We start from the raw sequence: 14,786 nt of genomic DNA on the forward strand, positions 1-14,786 counted from the left end.
GCGACATCAAATAATATAATACTAGCGACATATATAATAACGCTTGACTATTCAATATTGTATGTAAATGTGTTCAGTTTTTATTTTATTTCTAGTTTTATCTTTTTATCACTTTGATTTATAATATTTTATAATAGTTAAAATATGCAATAAATGTTTTTTTTTTATCGGCCTTCTGGACAGGCGGACAGGCTAAGACCATAGGCCATACTGCCTGCAATAAATGTTAATAATTTTGAACGACCTCTTATCAATTTGACAATGACAGTAATATTTCAATTCACGCATAATAATATACTTGGTCAAACATGAAATGAGACAATCCTTTGACAAACTATAGATTGTAGACTGGCAAAAAAGAGTAGAAATTAAATAGTGGCAACACTGTAGCGTCGTCCCTTTCAAATCAATCTAAGAAAAACGGGAGGACACTACAGTGTTGCCACTTTTTAATTTCTACTCTTTTTGCCAGACTGTAGCATCGTGTGAGATATTCGCTCAGAATAATGACTAAAGCATAGAAGTCGGGCAAAAATGCTTCGCAAATATGTATACCCGTACTTTACTTCCTTACGAATTAGATAATGTGCCGAAAAGAGATGCATATATGCTTGTTATTTCTCATTTACGTACGGTGTCATAAGTTTGATAATTTGCTAGGGATGTAACTGTGTCGACTTCTTATATCGATAAATTATGCATAAGTTTATGTGCCGTTTAAAATAATAATCACGAAATTGGCAAATTGATAATAGTCTGGCTAATGAAAGTTGAACCTGAAAAAACGCGGCAATTTTAAGAAATCTGTAGCAGGCGGCTCGTTGAAATGAAATGCGTGGAATACAAGGATTGCATAACATTTACACTTTTTATAATTTTCATATTCTAAAAATCATTAAAAAGTATAAAAATTATGCAATCCTTGGAATCAAAGAGCCGCCTGATATGAGGATTAATGCATGTACCTAATATAGCTTTTATCTCATTTGCAGTCTACCACTCAGAACCGTCTAACTATACCTCTCGTTTTTTTATCATTAGAAAGAAGGCGAGCGATCTTAACGTGTCGTTTTATCGAAAAACACTTTGAAAATAAGTCACAACAAATATAATATACGATCATTTACATACTTTTGCTTTCATAAGTAAAATATTGTTATATTTATAAAAAAACTTGTCAATAAAAAGACACGTGGAAATGGTTTACCGTTTTTTCTAATGCTAAAAGACTAAGTATAGTTTCTAGTCATGTACAGTCAGCTGCAGAGAAAAGGCACCCCCTGCATACAAAGTTCTGTAAATTAGTATGGACGTGGGGTACCTTTTCTCTGCAGCTGACTGTACCAAATAGGAAATAATAAAAAAAAAACGTTCGTGTAATATTTTATTATTATTTAATAATAGGGAATATTACGCGAAACTCGGCGTAGGCGCCACTATCACAATCTGAGGGTCTATCGCGAAACAAGAAAATCGAACTTTCGTTATCTAACATCTCTGTCACTCTTGCGTATTCGAGCGATAAAGAGGCAGCTAGATAACGAAATTTCGGATTCGAGTTTTCCGGTAGGTCCCCTGAAAACTTGTCAAAAACCTGTTAAAGGTACAGTATGAATAAGTTACTCTACGGTGCACTAAAAAAGCTAGTGCTGCACTGGTGGCAGAACATTGCAGTAATATCCCCTATTCCTCGTCCTTTCGAAATCTGAAATAAAAAGTTGAGTTTTGTGACCAACAATATTAATAAAAGGAACATTCATCAATGATCATTAATGTCTTTTTTATTAGGGTTCCGTACCCAAAGGGTAAAAACGGGACCCTATTACTAATACTTCGCTGTCCGTCTGTGTGTCACCAGGCTGTATCTCATGAACCGTGATAGCTAGACAGTTGAAATTTTCACAGATGATGTATTTCTGTTGCCGCTATAACAACAAATACTAAAAAGTACGATCCCCTTGGTGCGCGCGTCCGACCCGCACTTGACCGGTTTTTAGTATTAAACTATAGTCTGGCAAACACAATCTGTCAGTAAGTAAGAACAAAGAAAACTATAGGTACAGTCGAAGGCAAAAATATCGATCCAGACAAATGGCTTAAAAATATGTGAACACGATTTTATTGTCTGAGCGTACACATATTTTTGAGACTTTGGGAATGTATATATATTTATGCCCTTGACTGTACTCATCAATTAAAATGAGACAGTCCTGGGCCAAACTATAAGAAAGCTGTAAATGTCGATAGGTTATTGATCTGAGGTCGATACATCACTATGCCAAAAATATAACCTTTCATACTTAGCAGAAAAGTTCGAAAATATATGCAAAAATCTATATAGACTTGAATGCAAGTAATAATTACATAAACAACATATCGATTTCTATGTTTAGGGTCAGGTCCTATAAATAAATTTCTTCAAAATTGAACAAAACTCACCGATTAAAGGTTATCGGTTCGTGCGTATTTTCTTTTCTTCCTGTATGCGATTTACAGCCCTCGATCACACAAGACATTATCACAAAGGGAACTTCAAACCATTACAAATAAAAACTCAGCACGATTTCCAACAATCTTTCAGGAATAGCAAAAATATAATTAAAATAAACCAAGATGACCGCTGAAACATCCCGAAATATTTCAACTAAAATAATACGACTATGTCAAGTTGTTACAGTTGACACCTACCTGTGAAATAACGAACATATATTTTATTTGGCTGGATTATATTATAGAACCACATAGGACCATTTGACATTTCCCTCAGTTTATCTTATGACAATACTTGAAAAAACGAAAGAACTTGCGGATTGTTGTCTCACTCACTCATAGACAAAAAGTAATAATGTGTTGTGAATACGATATCTTTTACCAAGCTTTTATTTTTGCCCGGCTTCTTTGCTTTAGTCATTATTCTGAGGATATTCGTAATAATGGTAATAATACACATTTTTTGCAACAGCAACCCTGATGTCAAATTTGGATTCTGGAATCAATATGGCCGATTTTTACCGGTCGTGTGTTATTGTATTTACGTAAAAGTTCGTTATTAATAATTTCGGCCCGTAAAGTTCTTAACATCACTCTATAATCGTATTTACTGCGTGTAAGAGAGCTGATAGACAATAATGGAAGCACTTATACCAGTTATCAATAAATTGCAAGATGTATTTAATACGGTCGGAGCAGATGCCATTCAGTTACCTCAAATCATAGTTTTAGGAACACAGGTAGATATTATTCTTATTGTTGCGTAACCATAAATTTGATGTTTTACTGAAGAAGTTATTGAAAAGAGCCATGAGCTACGGTGGCTAATAAATGGGTTATTATGTCACATAGAGTCTTTGTCCCCATTTCATTTCAGTGAACTGGGTAATCTGTCATTGACCATTGTCCAGTCTCATTAGCGGACGTAGTTTCTAACGTTACATGAAATTTGAACTTTCCCTGCATCGTATGTACAATGCAATTGCATTGGCAAAGCAATTGTATTGGCTAAGATTACATACATTACATAGGTAAATTTTATCTGTATCCTACAGAGTTCTGGCAAAAGTTCAGTGATAGAGAGTCTGGTCGGGCGTTCTTTCCTCCCCCGTGGTCCCGGCATCGTGACGCGACGCCCGCTGATTCTGCAGCTGGTGTACAGCCCCAAAGATAGCAAGGAGCATCGGTCTGCAGAAGAAGGTATGATTGCTTTTCCTTTCACTTAATAAAATGTATATGTTCACTTTTTAGGGTTCCGTACTTAAAGGTTAAAAACGGGACCCCATTACTAATACTCCGCTGTCCGTCTGTCTGTCACCAGGCTGTATCTCACGAACCATGATAGCTAGACAGTTGAAATTTTCACAGATGATGTATTTCTGTTGCCGCTATAACAACAAATACTAAAAAGTACGGAACCCTCGGTGCGCGAGTCCGACTCGCACTTGGCCGGTTTTTTATAAACTAATGTTGCACAGTATACTAAGTCCAGAAAATTGTGCCATTTACACAACATAAGTAAACTATTGTTCTTTAAGTCTAAGGAGAGACTGCCTCTTTGTGTGTGTTCTACCTCTGAAGAATTGTTTGATATGATGCCAACGGCCGCTTTCTATCACCGCACTGCTCTCGGTCAGCAGGGTGTTCAGTCTCACAACCTAGAACCTTAATGGTCGTGTAAGGTGAAGAGCTAAAGTTTAAGTCACTTATTTACTATTTTCTTGATTAACTTCTTAATTGTTTATCCTAAAATTATAACAAATATATATTTTATTTAAATTCTTACAAGGAGCTCAGTTTTCTCATTTACCCCCCAAAAGTGGCCCCCATGTTTAAAATTAATTTGTTCACGTTACATGTCTGTCTTTGGGTCAAAAACTTATTAGGTATACCAAATTTCAACTTAATTGGTCCAGTAGTTTCGGAGAAAATAGGCTATGACAGACGGACATACAGACAGACGCACGAGTGATCCTATAACGGTTCCGTTATATTCCTTTTGAGGTATGGAACCCTAAAAAGTAGTGTACAGGTTTTTGAAAGGTCTGCAACACGCATGTAACACCTCTGGAGTTGTAGGCATCCATAGTCTATGGTTACTGCCTATCATCAGGCGGGCCGTATGCTTGTTTGCCAACGACCGACAAAAAAAACTAACCTGGTGCCCTTAACAAGAATGCAAATCATGTTATACTTCACTAGTTTTGTTTACACTTTTTTTAGCATGCAACATTGGTTATTATCATTCCTTTGTAGTGAATCTTCAATGCCAACAATGATTATGCATTGATCATGCCATTGTGTGTAACAGCTTGCAATTTAATTGACCTCAATCTGTTGTGGGAAATCAGCATGTCAACAATCACTTGTTATTGTCACTGACTAAAATGATTTAATATTGTCTTCGGTTACCGCGATAGTTACTCATGAAATAAAACTATGAAAACGGATTATATCGCGTATATTGAATTTATGATACATCCCGACGTTTCGAACCCTTTACAGCGTTTCAGCTAGGGAATTAAATCTTCTCGGGTCCGAGGTGTATGGTTGGAGCCGGCGTAGTTTTTATCGCGTATATTTATATCTTTACTTGAAAATAGTTGTATTGTATAACTAGCCTTATTAACCGATTTTACATGTACAACCAGCCTTATTAACCGATTTTGCATGTACAACCAGCCTTAAAGTTTATAGTCTATGATGGTTCATTATTTTTAGTATAGATATTTGATTAACAAAGAATTACACTCATTTTATTTTATTTTTTATTGTTTTAGACTATTATTATTACTATTTGTAGAATTTCATGACAAATTAATCTGTATAATTATTCATTATTATTGTAATCGAAATGACCTCATCAATTTTAATTTATTGGGTATTTATTTTATTTTAAACTTTATTGCACAATATAACAAATAAAGTACAAATGGCGGACTTAATGCCTAAAGGCATTCTCTACCAGTCAACCACCAGGCTAAACAGAAACAGTGATAGGTGCAGGCATTGAACAAAAAAAAAGCAGAATAGGTAACTTAAAACAAAAAATATAGCGATAAATAATACACACTACCGAAAATAAACTTACATATACCTATACATACTATAATTAAATAAACTTACATATATATTACTTCATTTTATGTACCCAGTGCAAATAATACTATGCCTACGATGGACAACTAACCAGTGAGCTTGTCGAAAAAATGCTTGCGTAACATGCGCTTAAACGAGAGCTTGGTTGGAGCCTGTCTGATGTTGAGTGGGAGTGGGAGATCATTCCAAAGCCGGATCGCGTGAAGGGTGAAGGAGTTAGAGACAAAACCGGTGCGATGAGAAGGAACAGTAAGCTTGAGACTACGGGACTCACGGAGGGTGCAACCTGATCGGGCGGTTATAAAATTAAATTTCGAACTAAGATAGCCGGGCGCTTTCCGATCAAATAAAATAGAATATAGTGTGCACAGAATACGCAAGGACCTCCGTTCTCGAATAGGGAGCCCGTTAAGTCGGCGGCGATATGCAGATATGTGGTCATATTTACGGAGTCCGAAAATAAATCTGATGCTGTTATTAAGAAGCCGATCTAGTTTGCTCAGAGAGACTTCTGTGATATTCGTGTAACACACATCAGCATAGTCTACAATAGGTAATACAAGAGCTTGAACAAGGAGAACTTTAGTGCCAGTCGGAAGGAAATGTTTAAGCCGGTATAGGGCTCTTAGTGTGTTAGGGTATCTATATTTTTCACATGTATAAAATTAATAAATAAATAAAATAAAAATACAATAAAATAAAAAGCATTTTTATTCCATAACTACTAATAAAACATTTACAATCTTAAAAAAATATATTTAACCTTACATACTATAGTGTTAGGACCCCTGTCGGGTATAGGCCTCCTCCAACCTCTTCCACCGTTCTCGGTCTTGTGCCTCCGAAAGCCAGTTGTGGGATATCTTTTCAATATCGTCTGCCCAGCGCGCGCGCGGGCGCCCTGCTCCGCGCTTGCCTCCTGGGCCGAGCCAAGTAGTGGTTCGCTTTGTCCATTTTATATCGGTCATCCTTGCGACGTGTCCGGCCCACTGCCATTTTTGTTTGAGTGAGTGCTCGAGAGCATCTATCACTTTAGTTTTTGCTCTTATGTTTGTGTGGCGTATTTTATCCATCAGTTTGATTTTTAATATTTTTCTCTCTATTGCCCTTTGACAAACTTTAATTTTCTGTTGTATGTTGCTTGTGTATTTCCATGTCTGACATTCGTAATTCAATGTGGGGAGAAGACAAGAATCGAGCACTTTTCGTTTCAGATATAGTGGAAGAGTGCTCAAAAGGACATCTGCCATACTCCAAAACTTCTTCCATGTCTTGTTTATACGTCTCTCTACCTCTTCTTCGTTGTTTTCTGGCCTGAAGGATATTTGTTTCCCTAGGTAGATATATTCTTGTACATAATCTAATTTGATGTCATCTATAAATACGTCTCTTTCTATATTGTTAGTCATTATTTTGGTTTTTTGTAAATTCATTTCTAGACCAACTTTTTTACTAGCTGTGTTTAGAGTGCTAATTAAAAATTGCATCTCCTTCCAATTTTTAGATAGCAGTACTATATCATCTGCAAAAGCAAGATATGTAAGATATTTTCCTTGGATATATATTCCTCTATGTTCCCATTCTAAGTTCTTCATTACATAATGCAGGACGCTTATGAAAAGAGTTGGAGAAAGCGGGTCTCCTTGTCTGACTCCTCTTTCGATGCTTATATATCTGCCGGTGTTTTCTAGCTTGATTCTACTTCTGCAATTTGTGTATATGTGTTTTAGTATGTTTATGTAAGTTTCGTTTATCGTTGCTTCACTCAACGCTTTCCATATAAATTCGTGTTCTACAGAGTCAAACGCCTTCTGGTAGTCTATGAAAGCTATGTATAATGGTTTCCTGAATTCTCTATGCTTCTCTATGAGCTGCTCTACCGTTTGTAAATGGTCGATAGTACTAAACCCCTTACTGCATGGATTCGTCCTTATTAGCAATAAAGATATTGAGTATTGAGTATTCGAGTATGTGGGTATTTTTGCACTTTGTAGTTTTTCCTCAGTCACCCGTAGACCACGAACGCTGTAAAGGGTTCGAAACGTCGGGATGTATTATAAATTCAATATATGCGATACAATCTGTTTTCATAGTTTTATCTATTTACTTGTTGAGTAATTCTACCACATTGATAAGTTTCATACTATGAATGGCTTCACTACATAGTATAAAGCAAAGTCGCTTCCTGCTGTCTGTCTGTCCTTATATATGCTTAGATTGAAATAAATGTCACATACGAAGGAAAAAAATGACCAAAGCCTCCAGTGTCCAGAGCTGGAATCGAACCATCGTACCCCGTTTACCGGACAGGTGCCTGAACCGCTCGGCTATCCAATATCAAAGACAATATTTTCATAGAAAATAATTTAATTTGTTCTTAGAGTATGCTTAGATCTTTAAAACTACGCAACGGATTTTGATGCGGTTTTTTTATAGATAGAGTGATTCAAGAGAAAGGTTTATATGTATAATACATCAGCAGTGCTCCCGTGCGAAGCCGGGGCGGGTCGCTAGTTTACTATAAGGTGACAGACACAAAAATTGAATAATAGTTTCCATAGTAAGGACATGTTCCCTTAGTACACTATGTTTTTATCTTAGAATTATTGAATAAGCGGCCCTTTTAAATGTCATAGAGTTTCTGGCCACTAATTTTGATGCTTATACAATTACCAAAAATACTTTCCTATTTTATTAGGTAATGTTGAATTTTGTCACATGGAAAATAAATATAAAATTCGCTAGGAACCTCATACTATTGTCATTGTGACAAGGTACGAAATGGTAATTTAATTAAATTCCTTGACCATACTAGAATAAATACTTAATTTATTTCTATTAATTAATATACTTGCAGAAAATTATGATTTACTGTATGTTTACATATTAAAATTACTTTAAAACGGGTCACTCACGTATTATTAAGTCGAATATCTCGACATGTTTCGATCTAATTTACGAGGATCCTCTTCCCGGAGCAACGACACGTCTTCACGTGCAGGGCAGGGCGCGCCGTCGGTGTGCTGGATCGAAACATGTCGAGCGATTCGACTTAATAATACGTGAGTGACCCGTTATAAAATAATTTTAATATGTTTGAGTCTCACGGGAGTTTTATATGTAGTTAAAATTGTATGTTTACTTATTATATTTATACATAGAGCTAAGACAGCGGATACCAGTGCCAGCATCATGGAATCCAATATCTCAGCTATCAAACTCAATGTTTTCTTCAGGTTGGTACTTATTAGAAAAACAAATTTGGATGCTGTTTCCACTTATGGCTTGTATCTGCTATAATGTTATGTTTAATCAAATTTATTCAAGTGAAACTTCTTATGGGACTTCCAACTGACAGTTGCGTTTTAAACGTTTAAACGTTTAACGCTACCATAGATAATTTAACATTACGAAGTTTCACTTCTTCCGCGCGGAGGGACTCCACGCACTGTTTTTTTTTTTCATGTTACTAAATATTTGTTATCCTCTCCTATTGTTTATGCTTTGTATGCATTACATCTTACTATGTATTTACAATTTTCTTAATGAGTAGTTTAGTCTTTTCATATTGCCATTTTAAATTCTGACTGTATATTTATTTATTCATGATCATCCTTCACATGCTTATGTAAACTGTGCCTTTTTTTTTTTTGGAGTGGGAAATGCATTTACGCACCGTCCCCCCGGCCGCGGGAAGGCTATTGATGGGGGGGGGGACGACGACGACTCGCCGCTCCTGTCCTCTCTCGGCGAGAGGGGAGGGAAAACTTGGCCCTACCCACTAAACCCACTCCAGCCTTTCACCCTCTTAGCCGTTTGCGAGAGCGCCATGGGATCGAGCAAAGTAAACTGTGCCCGCGGCGTACTGGCAGCAATTGACACATTAGTCGTGTCCACATAGAACGAGTCGCCTGGTGTGGAAATTGCCGCGCGAGGCAGCTCGGTCTGTGTAGACTTGCCTCGGTTGCATTGACCGAGCTGCTTCGCGCGGCAATTACCTCTGTATGGACGTGGCCTATTGACGAAAATGTTTGAGAGTTAAAATGTACTTGAAGTAGGTTAGTTTCCTCACCAGTCAAATCAGCTACTCTTTATGGAATGTCAAAACAATATGTTACTATAAAGTCAAAAAAATGTACAGTCAGGCTGCAGAGATAATTGACGCAAACAAATTCATATACAGATTGGGTCAGTTATCTCTGCAGGTGACTACTATAAAGTACAATATAGTTTCTGAAATTAGTAGGTATAGGTATGTGTAATAGTAAAAATATCGAATATGTATTTTTTTATAGCAATATATCCAATAATTGATGTCATTACTATACACACAACATACGTGAAACACGTCAAAATCGGCTGGCTAGAAAATAAATATCGAAGAAATATCATATTTAGTTTTTTTTTCTACAAAAATATATGTATAAAGTTTTGGGGTCTAAAATTTTATCAAAAAAATTACAAGCCAATACTCGCTGGGGGCAGATTCACTTAGCCTATCCTGGCATGGCCTTTCATTAAACTTAATAAGTATGTACTATACAAATCTTCCGTGAGACACAGACATATTAAATATATTAATAACGGGTCACTCACGTATTTTAAGTCGAAAAACGCTCGATATGTTTCACTCCGTACCGAGCGTTTTTCGACTTAAAATACGTGAGTGACCCGTTATTAATATATTTAATATGTACCATAGGTAGGATTGTGAGTAGGAGGCTAGACTAACAATCCACCCACAAATATTGTTTCTCCATTGTTCCAGGGACTGTAAACTTAGAAGAATGGGGCAAGTTCCTGCACACGAAAGAAAAGATCTACACAGATTTCGACCAAATCAGGCAAGAGATAGAACGGGAGACGGACCGGATGGCGGGCAACAACAAGGGCATATGCCCGGAAGCCATCAACCTCAAGATTTACTCCACCAAAGTTGTCAACCTCACCCTCGTGGATTTACCTGGTATCACCAAAGTGAGTTGCTCTTTGAACTTTATATATCTTATTATTATTTGTGTCTCCTTGGATATCACGGGCCTATAAATCCCGGCCTTTTGATAGGCTTGCGTGGGGATATAGATCCAACACGTAGAGGCCCCTTGGAGAGCTTTAATGTCATGTAGAACGCCTGCTGGAACCCGTTCACAGACGCAACAATAGACACCCATGAACCGGTCGCAGCAGGCATTGGGACTATTGTAGAAAAAGTGAACAGTATACCGGTCTATGGATTGAAGCTTGGGTGGACAATGAGACTGGGCTATTGTAAAGAAGTCCGGACACCTGCCATAACAATGCTAACACACGTTATAACTTATTATTATTATTTATACGAACGAACAGGCAACTTAAAATAGCTGATACGTGCATATACTGCATATCAATGTTTTGCACTTGTGTGTGTCCATATTCTACAAATCAGTCACCTCCTGCCTCGCACATCTAAACTGTGGAATGAACAGTTGCCTACGGTCTTTCCGGACCGATACCACCTTCAAGAAAAGAGCGTACACCCATTTTAAATGCCGGCAACGCACTTACAACCCCTCTGGTGTTGCGGGTGTCCATGGGCGGCGGTAATCGCTTTCGGTAATTCGTCTGCTCGTTTGCTTTATACACGGTGGCTAAAAAAATAGGTGCATTCCCGTTGCCAGGGAGGTTTTGGGATTATACTGAGCAACTTTTACTATGGGACCAACCACGAAATCGCGAAAAAAATTATGATCTTTCATACATTTTGGCTAGTCCATTTTCTATGGGAGATGGGAGGTTAAATTTGTTTTACTATTTTTAACTACAAATACATGAAGTTGTTTCTTTTGATGTTAACAAAATCCTTCACGAGTGTATAAAACACGTAAAAATTATGGAGATGCAACATTGGTCACTCAGCACCAAACCAAAGTCGTTTTTTTAGGGTTCCGTACCCAAAGGTTAAAACGGGACCCTATTACTAAGACTCCGCTGTCTGTCTGTCCGTCTGTCACCAGGCTGTATCTCATGAACCGTGATAGTTAGACAGTTGAAATTTTCACAGATGATGTATTTCTGTTGCCGCTATAACAAGAAATACTAAAAAACAGAATAAAATACATATTTAAGGGGGCTCCCATACAACAAACGTGATTTTTTTGCCGTTTTTATAGATAATGGTGGATTCGTGCGCGAGTCCTACACGCACATGGTCGGTTTTTATATGAAATAGCTGTCAAGTAACATGCTTGTAGACATATTTTGGAAGTTTTGCACATTAAGCCCGGCAACGCACTTACAACCCCTCTGGTGTTGCGGGTGTTCATGGGCGGCGGTAATCGCTTACCATCAGGTGATCCGTCTGCTCGTTTGCCTCCTATTTCATAAAAATATATATATATATTTAGAAATGTTACATTTGAGTTGAGTAATAAAAACAGTAGGTATATACTGATTTAAACTAACACGATATTCACTCATAATTTAAAACGAATACGGGACTTAATCGCGTACAAACTTACGTTTATTTATGGCCTGACGTTTCGAACGTGACGTTACGTTCGTGGTCACAGGCAGACTGGCAAGGAATTGTATCAACATCTTGCCGCGCGGGTTTTGCGAACTACCCGCACTTGATTTTGATTATTAACTTGTACGCTAGGGTTGTCACTTTGCCTACACACAACACTCACGACATCCAATGGTATGTGGCGGGATGTTTTTTCCACCTTACATTTGCTAATTACTGGATTCCACGAAGACGAAATCCCCTGTCCCTCATTTTGATTGAAATAAACGCCATAAATGTAAGTTTGTACGCGATTAAGTCCCGTATTCGTTTTAAATTATGAGTGAAAATCGTGTTAGTTTAAATCAGTAAACTTTTTGGAAGTTTTGCACATTTATTTATTTAGAAATGTTACATTTGAGTTGAGTAATAGAAAACAGTAGGTATGTTTATCAAATAATTCTTATTCTATTTTTAGGTACCTATCGGTGACCAACCCGAGGATATAGAAAACCAAATCCGAAACCTGATAATGAAGTACATAGCTAATCCGAACTCGATAATTCTGGCCGTGACCGCAGCCAACACGGACATGGCAACCAGCGAGGCTATTAAAATGGCGAAGGATGTGGACCCGGATGGAAGACGGACCCTGGCTGTTGTAACTAAGCTTGATCTCATGGATGCCGGTGAGTATATAAATAATATAAACGACCGGTCTGGCCTAGTGGGTAGTGACCCTGCCTGTGAAGCCGATGGTCCTGGGTTTGAATCCCGGTAAGGGCATTTATTTGTGTGATGAGCACAGATATTTGTTCCCGAATCATGGGTGTTTTCTATGTATTTAAGTATTTATATATCATTGTCTGAGTACCCATAAAACAAGCCTCCTTGGGCTTACCGTGGGACTTAGTCAATCTGTGTAAGGATGTCCTATAATATTTATTTATTTATTATTCCTATAATATGTATTTATTATAAAATTCCTCTTGTTTCAGGAACCGACGCAATAGATATCCTATGCGGGCGTGTGATTCCCGTGAAACTCGGTATTATCGGCGTCGTTAACCGATCGCAGCAAGACATTATCGATAAGAAAACCATTACGGTAAAATTATCTTTTGATTTTGCCATTATAGCCATAGCACAGGGCGACTTTTTATATACTACATGGATCGATATAACATTCACTATTCTTTTACCTGCCGCATATAGTTTTTAGGGTTCCGTACGCAAAGGGTAAAAACGGGCCCCTATTACTTAAGACTCCGCTGTCTGTCTGGTAGTTAAAAACCCATAGGTAATGGGAGCAGAGTGGCAACGGACCGGAGAGAGTGGAGAAGGTTGAAGAGGCCTTTGCCGAAGGGCAAGCAGGCAGGGAATTCTAAAGATGGGAGATAATAGAGAGATAATGTGCAACTATTCCTTGTTCAGCAAATAAAGGCTATTTTATTTATTTATTTTTATATAATGGGACTGAATCGACCTACTTAGGAACTACAGTACTATACTGTACTGTTTGAACATTCATACAGAACAGCTTAATTAAGAGGACGTTCAATTTAGACTTAAATAAAAAGCAACTGGTAATACTCACAAAGTACTGCATCACTGCAAAAAAGTTGTGCATGGTTCTCAATCTTAAAACAAGTCTTGTTATTAACTTTTAACGACTTGTTATAGTGGAAAAATTACTGCCTTGGGTGAGACTTGAACTCACGGCCTCTGGATAGATACTCCAGCGCTCTGCCAACTGAGCCACCAAGACCTCATACATAGTCAGCAAATATTCCCACTATATGGGTCTAGGGGACCCTAGCGACATCTACCGTAAGAGCGTTATACTTCTTAAACGGCCACCGGAGTTCCAAGCAGGGATGTTGCGAATATTCGCATCCGCAATCGCGGAACCTCCGCATTATTTTCAACATCCGCATCCGCATAAAATCGATGCGGAGCTTAATGCGGATGCGGATGTGGAACAGGTAGGTACAGGAACGTCTTAGCGGCGGCGTAAGTGCTAGGTAATTTCGTCATTAGCCAATATAGGAATCTCGTTTCGTTTTTGTGATTCGTCGATCGAGCACTTTAGCCTATGACGGAAAGCGACAAGAAGTGAATAATTTGTTTTATTTGGACTTTAGTATAGTAATGCGATTGTGGGGCACCTATATTCTTGTTCAAATACTAAGTTTCGTTTTTTTAAATAAAAATTACTAAGTGTAATATTTGACGTTTTTTATGTGCCTAAATCAACATCCGCATCCGCATCCGCGGATGTGAGCCTTTAAAACCGCATCGGCGTCCGCGGATGTTAAAAAATCGGCATCCGCAACATCCCGGGTTCCAAGTCATATTGGAAACTCACCAGTTACGATGTGCTGCCCATTCTTAATACATTTTTAACAAGCAGAAACGTCTGCGAACGATGCTATTAATGCTATGCAGTGAGTTCAAGTCTCACCCAAGGCAGTAATTTTTTCCACTTATAAATCTAATCAAGTATTGTTATTAAAACATTTTAATCTATCAACACAGGATGCTCTAAAAGACGAAGCCACATATCTTCAAAGAAAGTACCCGACGATTGCGACGAGGAACGGAACGCCATACTTGGCCAAGACCTTAAACAGGCTGCTCATGCACCATATCAGAGATTGTCTGCCCGAACTCAAGGTAATCATGCTATTTATAACAATAATAAATACCTGTT

The 14,786-nt window shown here is 37.8% G+C and overlaps 1 protein-coding gene across 2 annotated transcripts in view; it reads left to right on the forward strand.

Annotated features, from left to right (window-relative positions):
* Positions 1–2,991: 2,991 nt before the first annotated feature.
* The window catches only part of LOC134741639 (dynamin-1-like protein), a 47,867-nt gene continuing 36,072 nt past the window's right edge, over positions 2,992–14,786 (forward strand). For both annotated transcript variants that reach the window (XM_063674492.1, XM_063674493.1), the window contains exons 1-6: positions 2,992–3,230; positions 3,546–3,690; positions 10,358–10,566; positions 12,552–12,762; positions 13,072–13,181; positions 14,612–14,749. In XM_063674492.1, coding sequence (XP_063530562.1) covers positions 3,129–3,230; positions 3,546–3,690; positions 10,358–10,566; positions 12,552–12,762; positions 13,072–13,181; positions 14,612–14,749 — 915 coding nt within the window. In that variant the 5' untranslated portion in view covers positions 2,992–3,128. The remainder of the gene's footprint in view (positions 3,231–3,545; positions 3,691–10,357; positions 10,567–12,551; positions 12,763–13,071; positions 13,182–14,611; positions 14,750–14,786) is intronic.

The sequence above is a fragment of the Cydia strobilella genome, chromosome 5 (genome assembly GCF_947568885.1).
Source record: "Cydia strobilella chromosome 5, ilCydStro3.1, whole genome shotgun sequence".
Taxonomy (NCBI): Eukaryota; Metazoa; Arthropoda; class Insecta; order Lepidoptera; family Tortricidae; genus Cydia; species Cydia strobilella.